The sequence below is a fragment of the Vipera berus genome (assembly GCF_964194415.1).
Source record: "Vipera berus genome assembly, chromosome: 11".
Classification (NCBI taxonomy): domain Eukaryota; kingdom Metazoa; phylum Chordata; class Lepidosauria; order Squamata; family Viperidae; genus Vipera; species Vipera berus.
The window spans coordinates 8,850,899-8,863,353 of NC_138214.1; the positions used below are offsets into that span (position 1 = coordinate 8,850,899).

At 45.8% G+C, this 12,455-nt stretch overlaps 2 protein-coding genes across 2 annotated transcripts; both read right to left on the reverse strand.

The window, feature by feature from the left end:
- Positions 1 to 37: 37 nt before the first annotated feature.
- Positions 38 to 9,227, reverse strand: GLA (galactosidase alpha). The gene is made up of 7 exons (XM_081336732.1): positions 9,036 to 9,227; positions 6,511 to 6,685; positions 5,183 to 5,360; positions 4,293 to 4,384; positions 3,509 to 3,670; positions 2,124 to 2,321; positions 38 to 1,527 (listed from the first exon to the last, which is right to left on the reverse strand). Exons 1-7 carry the CDS (start codon positions 9,218 to 9,220, stop codon positions 1,243 to 1,245), a joined length of 1,275 nt encoding a protein of 424 aa, XP_081192858.1. The 5' UTR covers positions 9,221 to 9,227; the 3' UTR covers positions 38 to 1,242.
- Positions 9,228 to 10,144: 917 nt separating this feature from the next.
- PIN4 (peptidylprolyl cis/trans isomerase, NIMA-interacting 4) lies at positions 10,145 to 12,334 on the reverse strand. Its single transcript, XM_081336925.1, has 4 exons — positions 12,199 to 12,334; positions 11,529 to 11,602; positions 10,590 to 10,709; positions 10,145 to 10,325 (listed from the first exon to the last, which is right to left on the reverse strand). The coding sequence occupies exons 1-4, from the start codon at positions 12,236 to 12,238 to the stop codon at positions 10,167 to 10,169; spliced, it is 393 nt and encodes a 130-aa protein (XP_081193051.1). The 5' UTR covers positions 12,239 to 12,334; the 3' UTR covers positions 10,145 to 10,166.
- Positions 12,335 to 12,455: the final 121 nt, after the last annotated feature.

Below are 12,455 nucleotides of genomic sequence, written 5' to 3' on the forward strand. Positions count from 1 at the left end.
AGTTGTCTCTTGCCTTTTGGGTAAGAGTTTCTGTCCAATTCCACCACACATTTTAATTTACACATTAAACTGTTTAGTACATTATATTCAAAAGCATATCATATTAAAGCATATTAAAATCTACTCAAAATAAGTTCAAAAGCAAAAAAAAGTAAAACTGCTCCACATTCTTTATTTTCAAGACATCCATTGCAATTTTTAATGTACATTTTTATTAAAAGAGCGCGATAGAAATTATCTTCTGCTTGAAGAAAAACTTGCACAAAACTTTTGACATTTTATTCTCCTTCTGCGAACTGGCTCAAAAGAATTGGTTAGATTCCTTTTGTCTTCATTTTCCTTCAAGCATTAACAGCAACTGGAATAAACGTGACAGTTTGGCTGACTTGATCATAAGCTGGGCCCTCAAGTCAGTGGCTGCCTTGGGGAAAGCTACCGGGTAGCACACGCCAGTGAGGCAGAAAAGATTTATTCAGCTTGGAGCAAAAAGCATTTTAATGAACTGCAAAATTCAGGTTCAGACGTTAAGGGCTGGAATTCTCAAGGTCAAAGTGGGGTAGTGCCATTGGGAGGTAGGTGCAGACTTTAGAGACTTCTGCAACTCACCAAAAGTTGCACCGAGTTACATAGTACTTTTTAAATCTATGTGTTGGATTTTAGTGGACTGACAAAAGCGCGCCCAAATCCTCTTAAGAATTTCTTCAGTTATTGCACAATCTGCCCGTAGAGCTATTGCAGGGGTAGGCAACCTTGGCTCTTTTATGACTGGCGGACTTCAACTCCCAGAATTCTTGAGCCAGCTCTGCTGGCTCAGGAATTCTGGGAGTTGAAGTCCGCCAGTCATAAAAGAGCCAAGGTTGCCTAACCCGGAGCTATTGCATCCTCACATATCCTCGCATATTTTGATCCAGTGATGGTGGAGAAGCAGTTGCAAGTATATACAACTGCAGTCATTTTTTTTGTGTGTCCTGGCAAAGCCCACAGCACAGGAAAACAAGCTGCTATTGTACCACAACAGTTGTGTTTGTAAACAATCAGAGCTAATTTTGCTTCCAGCTGTGCCTCCAGAAAAAAAGAAAGTCATCCTTTTGAGGTTTAAAATCCGAGAATTCCGAAAAGACCATCTCCGCATTTCTTGACCGTCGGCTTCCTGAGGGATTTTCCTTTGATTTCCTTTGGGAGGGTTTCTTAGGCTGCCTTAGATCCTCTTGAAGGCATTTGCAAGGGGAGAATGTTGTCACGTTACAATGGAAAAAGTGTGCTTGGGTTCACCACTATCTTCAGCAATACAGTCCCAGTTGGGTTCACCACCAGCTTCAAAAATGAAACCCAGTTGTGTAGCCCCAAATCTCTCCTGGTAGGAAGAATTTGCTGGATCAAACAACTGGGATTACAAGCTAAGCCGTTGCCGAGGATCATGGTAGCAAGGACATAGGACTGTGGCCCACCCATCTCCTGCCGGTTTATTACAGCAACAGCAAACGCTCCATCCAAGAGCGGGCGTTCCCACAGCTCAAAGCTTTTGTCCTAAGGAGAGTAACCTCAAGTCAGAAGAAGCACGAATGCACCCTTAATCAGATTACACAGTAAGAGGCCAAGAATGGATGCATTAAACAAATCCAGTCTACCTCTTTGATCTTGTTACGGAGGGCATCATTTAATAATTGTAAAATTGATAAGCATTGAAACGTAACCTCCTTAGTTCTCAAAGTTAACCATCACCAAGGATACATAGAAGAATACTCGTAAGTTCGTATCAATTCCTTCTAACCAGGCGTGTATTTCAGAGTACATTTATTACACAAAATACATTAAAGCTAATGGAATGTTTCAGGGACGATGGATCTATTAATTTCTAAAATATGTCATTCATGGTGATCTTTTTTTATCATTTGTGTAATGGCACGCAAATGGCAAAACGATGCAAGCAATGTAAACATAAATTTAAGGGCTTTGTCAAGGCTGCTTTGGGTGCAACGGGCTTGTATGTTTATTCAAGGATGAAAATGTTGGTTGCATTCGAAATCCAATAAATAGGGGAGGGAGGTATCTTAAATCACAATTACAGTGTAATATAACTCTCTCCTTGACCTGCAAGGTGAAAACCCCAGGGATGGTCTTACCTTGGTAATTCGGTAGCCCTGCTTGCCCAGAGGATCCTGGTTGATCGCTATCACTTCCTTGTTCTGGAGGAGAGCCTTGGCCTTGGAGCTGATCTGACGCAGGTCATTGGACATCAGCAGCGGAGCTGCCATAATAGCCCAAAACGCCATCTGTGTTATTTGCTGGTCCCAGCTCAGTCCAAAATTTCCAATCACAAGCTGGAAAGAAAAGTGCCTTTCACACTACAAAATTCAGCTGGAGAGTAGGAACTGAGAGAGCCTGGCAATGAAAGTTTCCTTGCCCAGGCACACAAAAGGATCACAGAGGAGTTCCTGACTCAACCCCTGGGAGATTCCCCTTCAAAAAAAAAAAAAACAATTTGCAGGTGATCTCTTGGAAGCTGGGTTCATGCATTGTGTTAAGCCAAAATCCAAAGAAACCAGGTTATGGGTTATTAGTGCAATGTCTGGAACGCCTTCCCTGCCAGTTCCAGCTCATGCTGGGCGGTGAATTCTTCTGCAGCTTTTACACTTGGCGCAGAAGAAGGGAACAAGACTCACAAATTCCATGCACTGGGGACGCGGGTGGGTCTGCCGCCGCTTTCCTCCAAACCAACTCTTGCATTTCACTAGTTGCTGACTGGGCCCCTTAAGAGGCCCAGGGCCACTTTCTTCTGCTCCCAGGGTGCTCTGATGGCTACTCTTGCTAAACTTACTTGGCTGAAATTTCCTGCCATTTTGAAATAGGTAATAGGACAGTAAGCCTGACAGCAAGGTTTTGTTTGTCAACTGCTCAGGAGTTGCTTTGGTGAGACTGGCGACGTGGACGGTTTGATAAGATGAATAAACCTTTAAAAAGACCTCACCCACTTTGCCTCCCTGCCCTACTTCTGGAACACATCAAGTTCCCCAAAATGTCACAGGAACCCCCATAAAACTAGATACTGTCCATGGGACAAAGCTATTACTTCAGCGCTCCAATTTTTAAATGTCTGGTGGGGGTTCTCAGTCATCCAAGTCATAGCTGTCTCAAGGTGCTTTCCCCCCCCCAAAGGTAAGGACTGGGTTTTTTTCCTTGAGAAAGAAGAGGTTTCGCTTCTCATCTAAGAAGCTTCATCGGTTCTGGCAGGTCCATCACCCCACTATCCTGCCAGAACCGATGAAGCTTCTTCGAGGAGAAGCGAAATGTCTTCTTCTCAAGGAAAAAAACCAATCCAATTGCCTTTGCGTGGGGGAAAAAAATCACCTTTGAGATTCCAATTGTTACAATTTAAAGCAATAATCAATCATGTGTCAGCCTACTGATTTTACTTTGATTTTACCATTTTGGTTTGATGAATAAGCAGGCCAATTAACAGAGGCATTTACACCGGCTTGGCAATTGGCCCCAGGGCAGGTTTTCTTACCATGTCTGGATCATTCCAGCCGCCCGGCCCTGCTACGTCAACCAGAATGTCTTGGTGTGAAGAAGTCCAATCTAAGATATTCTTGATGCTGGTCCAGGCATCAGAGACGTCAGCATAATTCCTCCAGTAATTGCAGTATTGCTTAATTTCTGTATAGTTGACCTGCCAGGAAAAAAAGATGTTAATTTCATATCTTCAGCCTTTAAAAATTGAGTAGAAGAGAGTCAAGAATCAGAAAAGGCTTTTCAAGTTGCAAATGGGAGAATCTCATAAACAAACAAGGTAAAGGTTCCCCCGCACATGCGTGCTAGTCGTTTCCAACTCTAGGGGCCGGTGCTCATCTCCGTTTCAAAGCCGAAGAGCCAGCGCTTGTCCGAGGACGTCTCCGTGGTCATGTGGCCGGCATGACTAGACGCCAAAGGCGCACGGAGCGCTGTTACCTTCCCACCGCAGTGGTGCCTATTTTTCTACTTGCATTTTTTTACATGCTTTCGAACTGCTAGGTTGGCAGAAGCTGGGACGAGTAACAGGCGCTCACTCTGTTACGCGACACTCTGGATTCGACCCGCCAAACTGCCGACCTTCTGATCAACAAGCTCAGCGTCCTAACCCACTGAGCCACCGTGTCCCAAACAAGCAGTACAACTGAACAAACTTGAGAAATTTTAGGAAGCTGCTTTAATACGGGGTCAGATCCCGGCTTGACACAGGTAAGCATTTTTACCAGACACGTACAACCTGGTGACTGTTTTCTCCTAGAAAGATCAAAAGAATCCCCCCTTACCTTTTGAAAGGGTCTCTGATAAAGTGGCCATTCACAGGAATAGACAATATTTCTGCCAGTTTTATTTAAAGCGAAAGACATTTTCTTATAACCTGGTAGGAGAAAGAAACACCCCATCGTTAAAATATTCCAGCCTTTCCCAACATCTGCAACAAAAGGAAGGCGTACATCAGCCAAGCTCGACTTCTCTGGACTACAGGTAGTCCTCCTTTAGTGACCACAGTTCAGATTGGCAACTCCATCATTACGCGACGCAGTCGCTAAGTGAAACTCCAACCGTTACAATCTTGCGTCAGCTTTCTTTTGCTTATAGGCCTCCCAAGGTCAGGAATGAAGGGACTGAGTTGCAAAATTGCCCTTTAATTGTAACTGTGAATGGTGGCTAAACGAGGCAGTTGCTAGATAAGGACTCTTTATTTAGACACAGAATCACAGGATTGGAAAGGGCCGTGGAGATCTTCTAGCCCAGCCATCTTCCCAGAAGATGGTAGAAGCACTCATTAAAAATGGCAGAAAATTTAAGATAGCATAGTGCCAGACAGGTGGCAGCAAAGCACAAATATAAATTGCCAAAGTCTAGCTGGTATATATTTATAAGGCTTTCCAGATAAACTAACAAACTAGAGGCCAACGGTGGCTTGTCAGCTACACTTTATCACAGAGTTGTCCAACCTTGGCAACTTTAAGACTTGTGGACTTCAGCTCCCAGAATTCCCCAGCCAACAAGTGGTCAATGTTGGACAACCCTGCTTTATGAGATATTGGTTGTGTGAATCCTTCCAGCTGTGGCTTATTCAACAGATCACAGGAAAAACCAGCCAAGGCTTAGCAGGTTGCATGAACTTCACAGTTACATCCTTTACTGACTCCGCTTCCTGTCGCAAACACACCTTCAGCCATCTCATCCAGAGTCCCAAAGTCACATCCGTCGAATTTCAGCAGATCCACCCCCCAGCTGGCAAAGGTCTCTGCATCCTGTTCGTAGTGGCCATAGCTGCCGGGAAATCCAGCACATGTTCTATTCCCAATGTCGGCATAAATGCCCAGCTTCAGCCCTTTGGAGTGGACCTGAATCACGGATGCCAACAGAAAAAGCAAAGGCAAGATCAAAAAACAGCAGGCAAGTTACATTTCCTAAGCATTCCTCAAAAAAATAAAACAAAACATACTCAAGTTACTTTCTCAACCTGGCAATCTCCAGACGTCTGGGCCTATATACTCAAAAATCCCCAGCAAGTATAGAATGCAAAATTATATTTCTAAAATATCTGCTTTTAAGGGGCCCAGACAGAGAGAGGGCGAGAAAGACAAAAAAAATATATGCCATCAATCAGCAGGAGCAGAAATTTAGATTACAGGCGCAGATTAGTTTTATCAACACATACTAGAGGAAATATCCAGGTGAAACCACCACCCACAGTTGCAGCCTACCTCTAAATATCAGTTGCTGAAAACAGAGAGCAAGGAATCAGAAGTCCCATTATGGTCTGCCTTCAAGATTTGAGAAAAACAATCAGAGACAGAGAGTCAACCTCCAGCCCAAGTTAGAACTTTTTGATTTGATCCAGCAGAATGATTCTTATGGAATTGTGGAGAAAGTGAGTTAGGAGAGTAATTTATGGTTTATACAGAAGGCAAAGTAAAAATAGCTTTTGTTTAGAAAATCTCTCCCACCTTCTTTCGAGGGAAATCGGATTAACAACAGCAGCAGCAACAGTTGCCATCCATCTGGCATTCCTGACTTTTAACTTCCAGCTTCCCCAACTTGAAAGAAGCCCCCAGGAGAAAATTCCCAAGCACCCACTCACATAGTCTGCGAGTTTCTTAATCCCACTGGGGAAGCGTTTGGGGTCTGGCTGCAGCCGTCCCTGTTTATCACGGGTGGGAGCCATCCAACAATCATCGATGCACAGGAAGTGGTACCCAACGTCCTTCCATCCCTCCAACTTTTAACTTCCAGCTTCCCCAACTTGGAAGAAGCCCCCAGGAGAAAATTCCCAAGCACCCACTCACATAGTCTGCGAGTTTCTTAATCCCACTGGGGAAGCGTTTGGGGTCTGGCTGCAGCCGTCCCTGTTTATCACGGGTGGGAGCCATCCAACAATCATCGATGCACAGGAAGTGGTACCCAACGTCCTTCCATCCCTCCAACTTTTAACTTCCAGCTTCCCCAACTTGGAAGAAGCCCCCAGGAGAAAATTCCCAAGCACCCACTCACATAGTCTGCGAGTTTCTTAATCCCACTGGGGAAGCGTTTGGGGTCTGGCTGCAGCCGTCCCTGTTTATCACGGGTGGGAGCCATCCAACAATCATCGATGCACAGGAAGTGGTACCCAACGTCCTTCCATCCCTCCGACGCCATCCGGTCAGCCATCTGCATGAAGAGCTGTTCACTGGGAGCAGAGAAGGAGGGCAAAAGGTCAGAAGGGAATAAGGATGTAGAAACTGGGGAAAAAGAAAAGAACAGTTGTGTCTTTCATTCCCTGGGAAGCTTCAGATTGTCTGAATAGCAACAGGTCTGACATTTCCTACCCAAAGTAGCCACGTTCTAACCTAGCCCAAACCACTGATGTTCTGCCTTCCTAGTCTGAAGGCCAAGGCTGGCCTGATTGGTACATTGTAATTGGTTATATAGGTAGTCCTTGATTTACAACAGTTCATTTAGTGACTATTCAAAGTTACAATGGCACTGACCGTTTTTTACACAGCATCCCCGTGGTCAGGTGATCAAAATTCAGGTGCTTGGCAACTGGTTCATATTTATGCCGGTTGCATTTTCCTGGGGGGGGGGGGTGGGTCACGTGATCAGTTTTTGCAAACTTCTGACGAGGAAAGTCAATGGAGAATCCTGATTCAGTTAACAACCACGTTAACAGGGGCAATGATTCGCTTAGCCACTGTGGCAAGGACAGTCGTAAAATGGGGCAAAACTCACCTAAATGTTTCACTTAGCAACGTCAAATTGTGGTCGCAAATTGTGGTCTCCCTGCACTTGGCTTACTCCTGCTTGGTGAATAAACCAGAAGTGGCTGGATACACACAAGAAGGATTGAGCAATATAAGGGGCCACAGGAGCCCTTTTCACCACAAAACACTTGGAAAGACTGCATCCTACCTAGATTCCACTCAGAAGTTAGAAATTCCCAAACACAATCTCCACCATTCAGCTGGGGGTAATTACACAAGGGGGTAATTTGACAATATGCTGGAGTTACTAATCTGTGGTTTTGGTTTTTGTGGGAGTAATGACATTCAAGATCAGGAAAAGGAGTAATTGGGTCAAATAGTTTTAAGACCCACGGATCTATGGTAGATACTTTACTGCCATTGTCAACCTCCCATCGCCCGGTTCACTCCCACAGAGTCGGCCTCCTCAGGGTGCCTCGGCCAGGCAATGCCGGCTGGCGACCCCCAGGGCGAGAGCCGTGACCTGAAGAGCCGGTTGTTCCAGCAAGCGGGCCTGGACTGACTACGATTTTAATTAGCTTTTTACTGGTTTTTAAATGGTCATATAATTATTGTATTTATTGTTTAATTCTTTTTTAAATTTTCTATTTTATGTTTTTAATTTTTATTGTTGTGCGCCGTCCTTCGGGAGAAGGGCGGCATATAAATTTAATAAAATAAATAAATCCTGCTGAAGAAAAATCACAGCCTCCATTCAAATTGCCAGGACTGACAAAATGCCATGACTTTCAGCTGTTTGGTTGATGAAAACACTAGCAGAATTCCAGTGACAACCTTCCAGTCCTTTAAAAAAAAATCCCAACATTTCTAATAAACCTGATTGATTCCCAGCTTGCCTGGCTGAGGAATTCTGGGAGTTGAAGTCCACCAGTCATAAAAGGGTCAAGTGTGAAGACCCCCTCCCAGAATTCCTCAGCCTGGCACGCTGGCTGAGGAATTCTGGGAGTTGAAGTCCACCAGTCATAAAGGGGTCAAGTTTGAAGACCCCTCCCAGAATTCCTCAGCCTGGCACGCTGGCTGAGGAATTCTGGGAGTTGAAGTCCACCAGTCATAAAAGGGTCAAGTTTGAAGACCCCTCCCAGAATTCCTCAGCCTGGCACGCTGGCTGAGGAATTCTGGGAGTTGAAGTCCACCAGTCATAAAAGGGTCAAGTTTGAAGACCCCTCCCAGAATTCCTCAGCCTGGCACGCTGGCTGAGGAATTCTGGGAGTTGAAGTCCACCAGTCATAAAAGGGTCAAGTTTGAAGACCCCTCCCAGAATTCCTCAGCCTGGCACGCTGGCTGAGGAATTCTGGGAGTTGAAGTCCACCAGTCATAAAAGGGTCAAGTTTGAAGACCCCTCCCAGAATTCCTCAGCCTGGCACGCTGGCTGAGGAATTCTGGGAGTTGAAGTCCACCAGTCATAAAAGGGTCAAGTTTGAAGACCCCTCCCAGAATTCCTCAGCCTGGCACGCTGGCTGAGGAATTCTGGGAGTTGAAGTCCACCAGTCATAAAAGGGTCAAGTTTGAAGACCCCTCCCAGAATTCCTCAGCCTGGCACGCTGGCTGAGGAATTCTGGGAGTTGAAGTCCACCAGTCATAAAAGGGTCAAGTTTGAAGACCCCTCCCAGAATTCCTCAGCCTGGCACGCTGGCTGAGGAATTCTGGGAGTTGAAGTCCACCAGTCATAAAAGGGTCAAGTTTGAAGACCCCTCCCAGAATTCCTCAGCCTGGCACGCTGGCTGAGGAATTCTGGGAGTTGAAGTCCACCAGTCATAAAGGGGCCAACTGTCCTACCTGATGCAGTCGCGGGGCTCCCGCTCGCAGTCCGTCTGGCAGAGGAAGCGCTCCCAGTGCAGCCAGCCCATGGGCGGCGTCCGCGCCAGCCCGTTGTCCAACGCGGCGGCCAAACCCGCCGCCGCTGCCGCTAGCAGCGCGCTCAGCCACAACCGCGCGCCCCTCCGCTCTCGCCCTCCGGCCATTCCGGCTTCTCTCCTCTGAATCAGGCCGGGACTCTCGGAACGATGCGCTGCGGCCAATCGCAGCCCTCCGCTCCTCCCTCTCGGCCAATCGCAGTCCCGCCGCTCATGGCCCTTCGGCCAATCGCCTCCCGCAGGAGGAAAAGAAGCTGAAAAACTTCTCCCTCTTGTGATGAAAGTTGGGTCGTGTGACGCGCGTGTCACGTGACTGGGCAGAGTGCCCCCTGTTAACCAAAGGCTCTTCAAACTTGGCCCTTTTTATGACTTGTGGACTTCAACTCCCAGAATTCCTCAGCCAGCGTTCACTGAGAGGAATGAAGCTCTGAGGTGTGTGTGTGTGTGTGTGTGTGTGTGTCTGTCTGTCTGTGTGTGTGTGTGTGTGTGTGTGTGTGTAAAAAACTTGGCCCTTTTCATGACTTGTGGACCTCAACTCCCAGATTTCCTCATACAGCGTGCCTGGCTGAGGAACTCCGGGAGTTGAAGTCTACAAGTCATAAAAGGGCCCAGTTTGGAGGACCCCGCTGTTAACTGTTCACCTTCAACGTTAATATAACTTCATTTTTGACCGGTGCAACGCACAATTATTGCCATTGCTCCGACAAAAAATAATCCCCAAGCAAAACTGTGTAACCAGGAAAATGCAGGATAAATACATAAATGCATATGCACGTTTCAGCTTTTCTTTTGTTTGGATAGCTGGGGTAGATGGTCACCCAGACTCAGTTTCCGTTTGGAGCCACAAGTGGGTAACAAACTACTTTTTTATTTCTGTGCATACTGTGTCCCAAGACAAGTGACCTATTTAATGCAGAATAATGTCATATAGATTGGAGCAAGTTGATCTTTCAGCCACAACACCCCTTGAAAGAAAAGCCAAGTCCTTTTTTCACGCTTGACTAGGAGAGAAAAAAAATGAGTCAAAAACTCCTGGCATAGCGTCTCATGTTTATTATTTTCGCCCTTCCACCATGATTATGTGATATCCAAATTTGGTTTTAACAGGGGGGTCAGTGTACACCGGTTTGTCCATGCTGCTGACGGGCAAGGCAAACGCTGCATCCTGGAAGGGCCCCACCATGGAGCCTCTGCTCATCCAGCCCAGATCTCCCTGGAAAACAAGCACAAGGGAATGATTCAAAGGACGGTGAAAATGACCTATTCTACCCTATGTAAATCATTTGCTAGAATATTCTATATGTACATGCATTATTTCTGCATTTCAGTTCTTAAGTAACTTAGGCAACCTAAGTTTGGGCAAAACAAGAGGAAAGGTAAAGTGATTAGTCATGCAACTGGAGAAAACGCTTTATTCGTCTTAAGAAATGATTCTGCAAATGCTGTTGCTCTACTTTGGAGAAACAAAAGGACATACCCCTTGTCTGGCTTTGTCTTCACTATACTGCACAGCTACCTCACTGAAACGTACTCCAGCTTTGAGTTTCTCCAAGGCTTCCAGAGCTCGGCTGTGTTTCTCACACAGAATATGCCTTACCTAAAAAAAAACAGTCCGAAACAAACTAGATACATATAGAGGTCCTTCCACATTTAGCTTAAGAATATTCATATAGTTACCTTTCTCAATACTTGGTAAGCCAAGCCACAATATCATTTTTCTTTTGCTGACTAATTCTTGACTTGATGCAGTTTCTAGTGCCCTAATTCAGTTTCGCAAAGATGGTGAGAGGCTAAGAAGAAAGCCATTTTAATCCAGGGTAATTGATTTCTGATTGTCAAAGAGTGCCTTTGAAGGCAGACAAAGATTCAAAATTTCATCTTCTTCAGATAAAGACTGAGTAACAAACAACCAGAGATTTGATTTAGCGGAACTTTATTTGGCAATAGTATCTGATTTTTCTCTCATCCCAAAGCATTGTTCAGTTATTGTTTAAATTTTCATATAAACATGCAGTAAAAAAGAGAGACCCAGCTTGGTGTAAAAGAACAAAAAGTGCATGAGTTCTACTCCTTTCTTAGACACAAAGAACGCTGGGTGATTCTGGACCAGTCCTTCTCTTTCACACTCTTTCAGGATGTCATGACCAACTACTTCTGAAAAAGTGCTACCAAGAAAACTTGCGGGGAGTTGTCTCTAATTTTATTTACTAAACATAAACATATTAACACATTTGGGATATTGAGCATTTGAGGGGCAAATCCAGATCTCTGCCACTTTATCTCTGGACTTTTTCCCCTCTCTGAATTTTTTTTTGGGTTTGAGAGAATGACGCTTCATTCTACTCTCATACCCTGTTCGTGACTGGAATGGCATCCTTAGATGCCACCTCAAGCAGTGTGTGACCAGATGACCCACCTTCACAGAACTTCCCCCTCCTTTTGGCCCTTGCGCTTTCTTGTCAGCTGTGTCACTGCCCGAAGATGCTCCTCCTTTAAAGACACAAGAAGGGAAAGCAAGTGAATACGGGTGGGGAGTCTGATTGCACCACCATCGGCTGAATCTGATGGGCACGGCTGGACTAAATGTTTTGGGCTCCAGGCTATCATTCCTCACCTGGTGGAATCAGACAGCAAGCAAAAAATAAAAATAAAAGTCAGATCAATCATGCTTGTCATCCTCTGGGGCTTCCACCCCATGCACAAGTACCCATAAGGACCATTTCACTTAGCATCCAGCCTAAAAGGGACATTTTTGACAGAAAAGCTTGTTCCTATTTTGTGAATTTTGGGCTGTCCTGATGGGACGAACGGAAGCCCTGCACATCCCAGCTGACTGCTTCTACCTTCTATATTCGATGCTACAAAAAGGGTGGAAGAGCGATGCATTTGTCCCAGCTAACCAGCGCGAGCCCCAATTCCAGGCAGAATCTGCAAGAACTACAACTCCCACAATTCCTTGCCTGGCCACCTTAAGGCGAGACCGCTTCATGCTGGGCGAGCAGAAATGGTCGGCTCCTCTCCCACTGGGAGTGGGAAGCGAAAACTGGGAAAGGGAAGAACTCGGAGGCCCCGGTCCCATCTCTCACCTTTTGCCGCTTTGCCGCCGCCCTTCCCTTTCGGAGGCATCTTCACGGGTTCTTCCTGCTTTTCTACAGCACGGGGGGGAAGTCGCTTCCCTATGACGTCACCGCACGCGACTGAGACAAGCAAGCCCTCCACGGCGCAACCGTCCTAGGGGATGCCTGCAGGCAGAATTTAATTACTAAAAAAAAAAAGGATCTCGGCGCCCGAGATTGCAAATCCACTTCTTGTCCCCATTGATTCAGAAAAGCTTTTATAATTC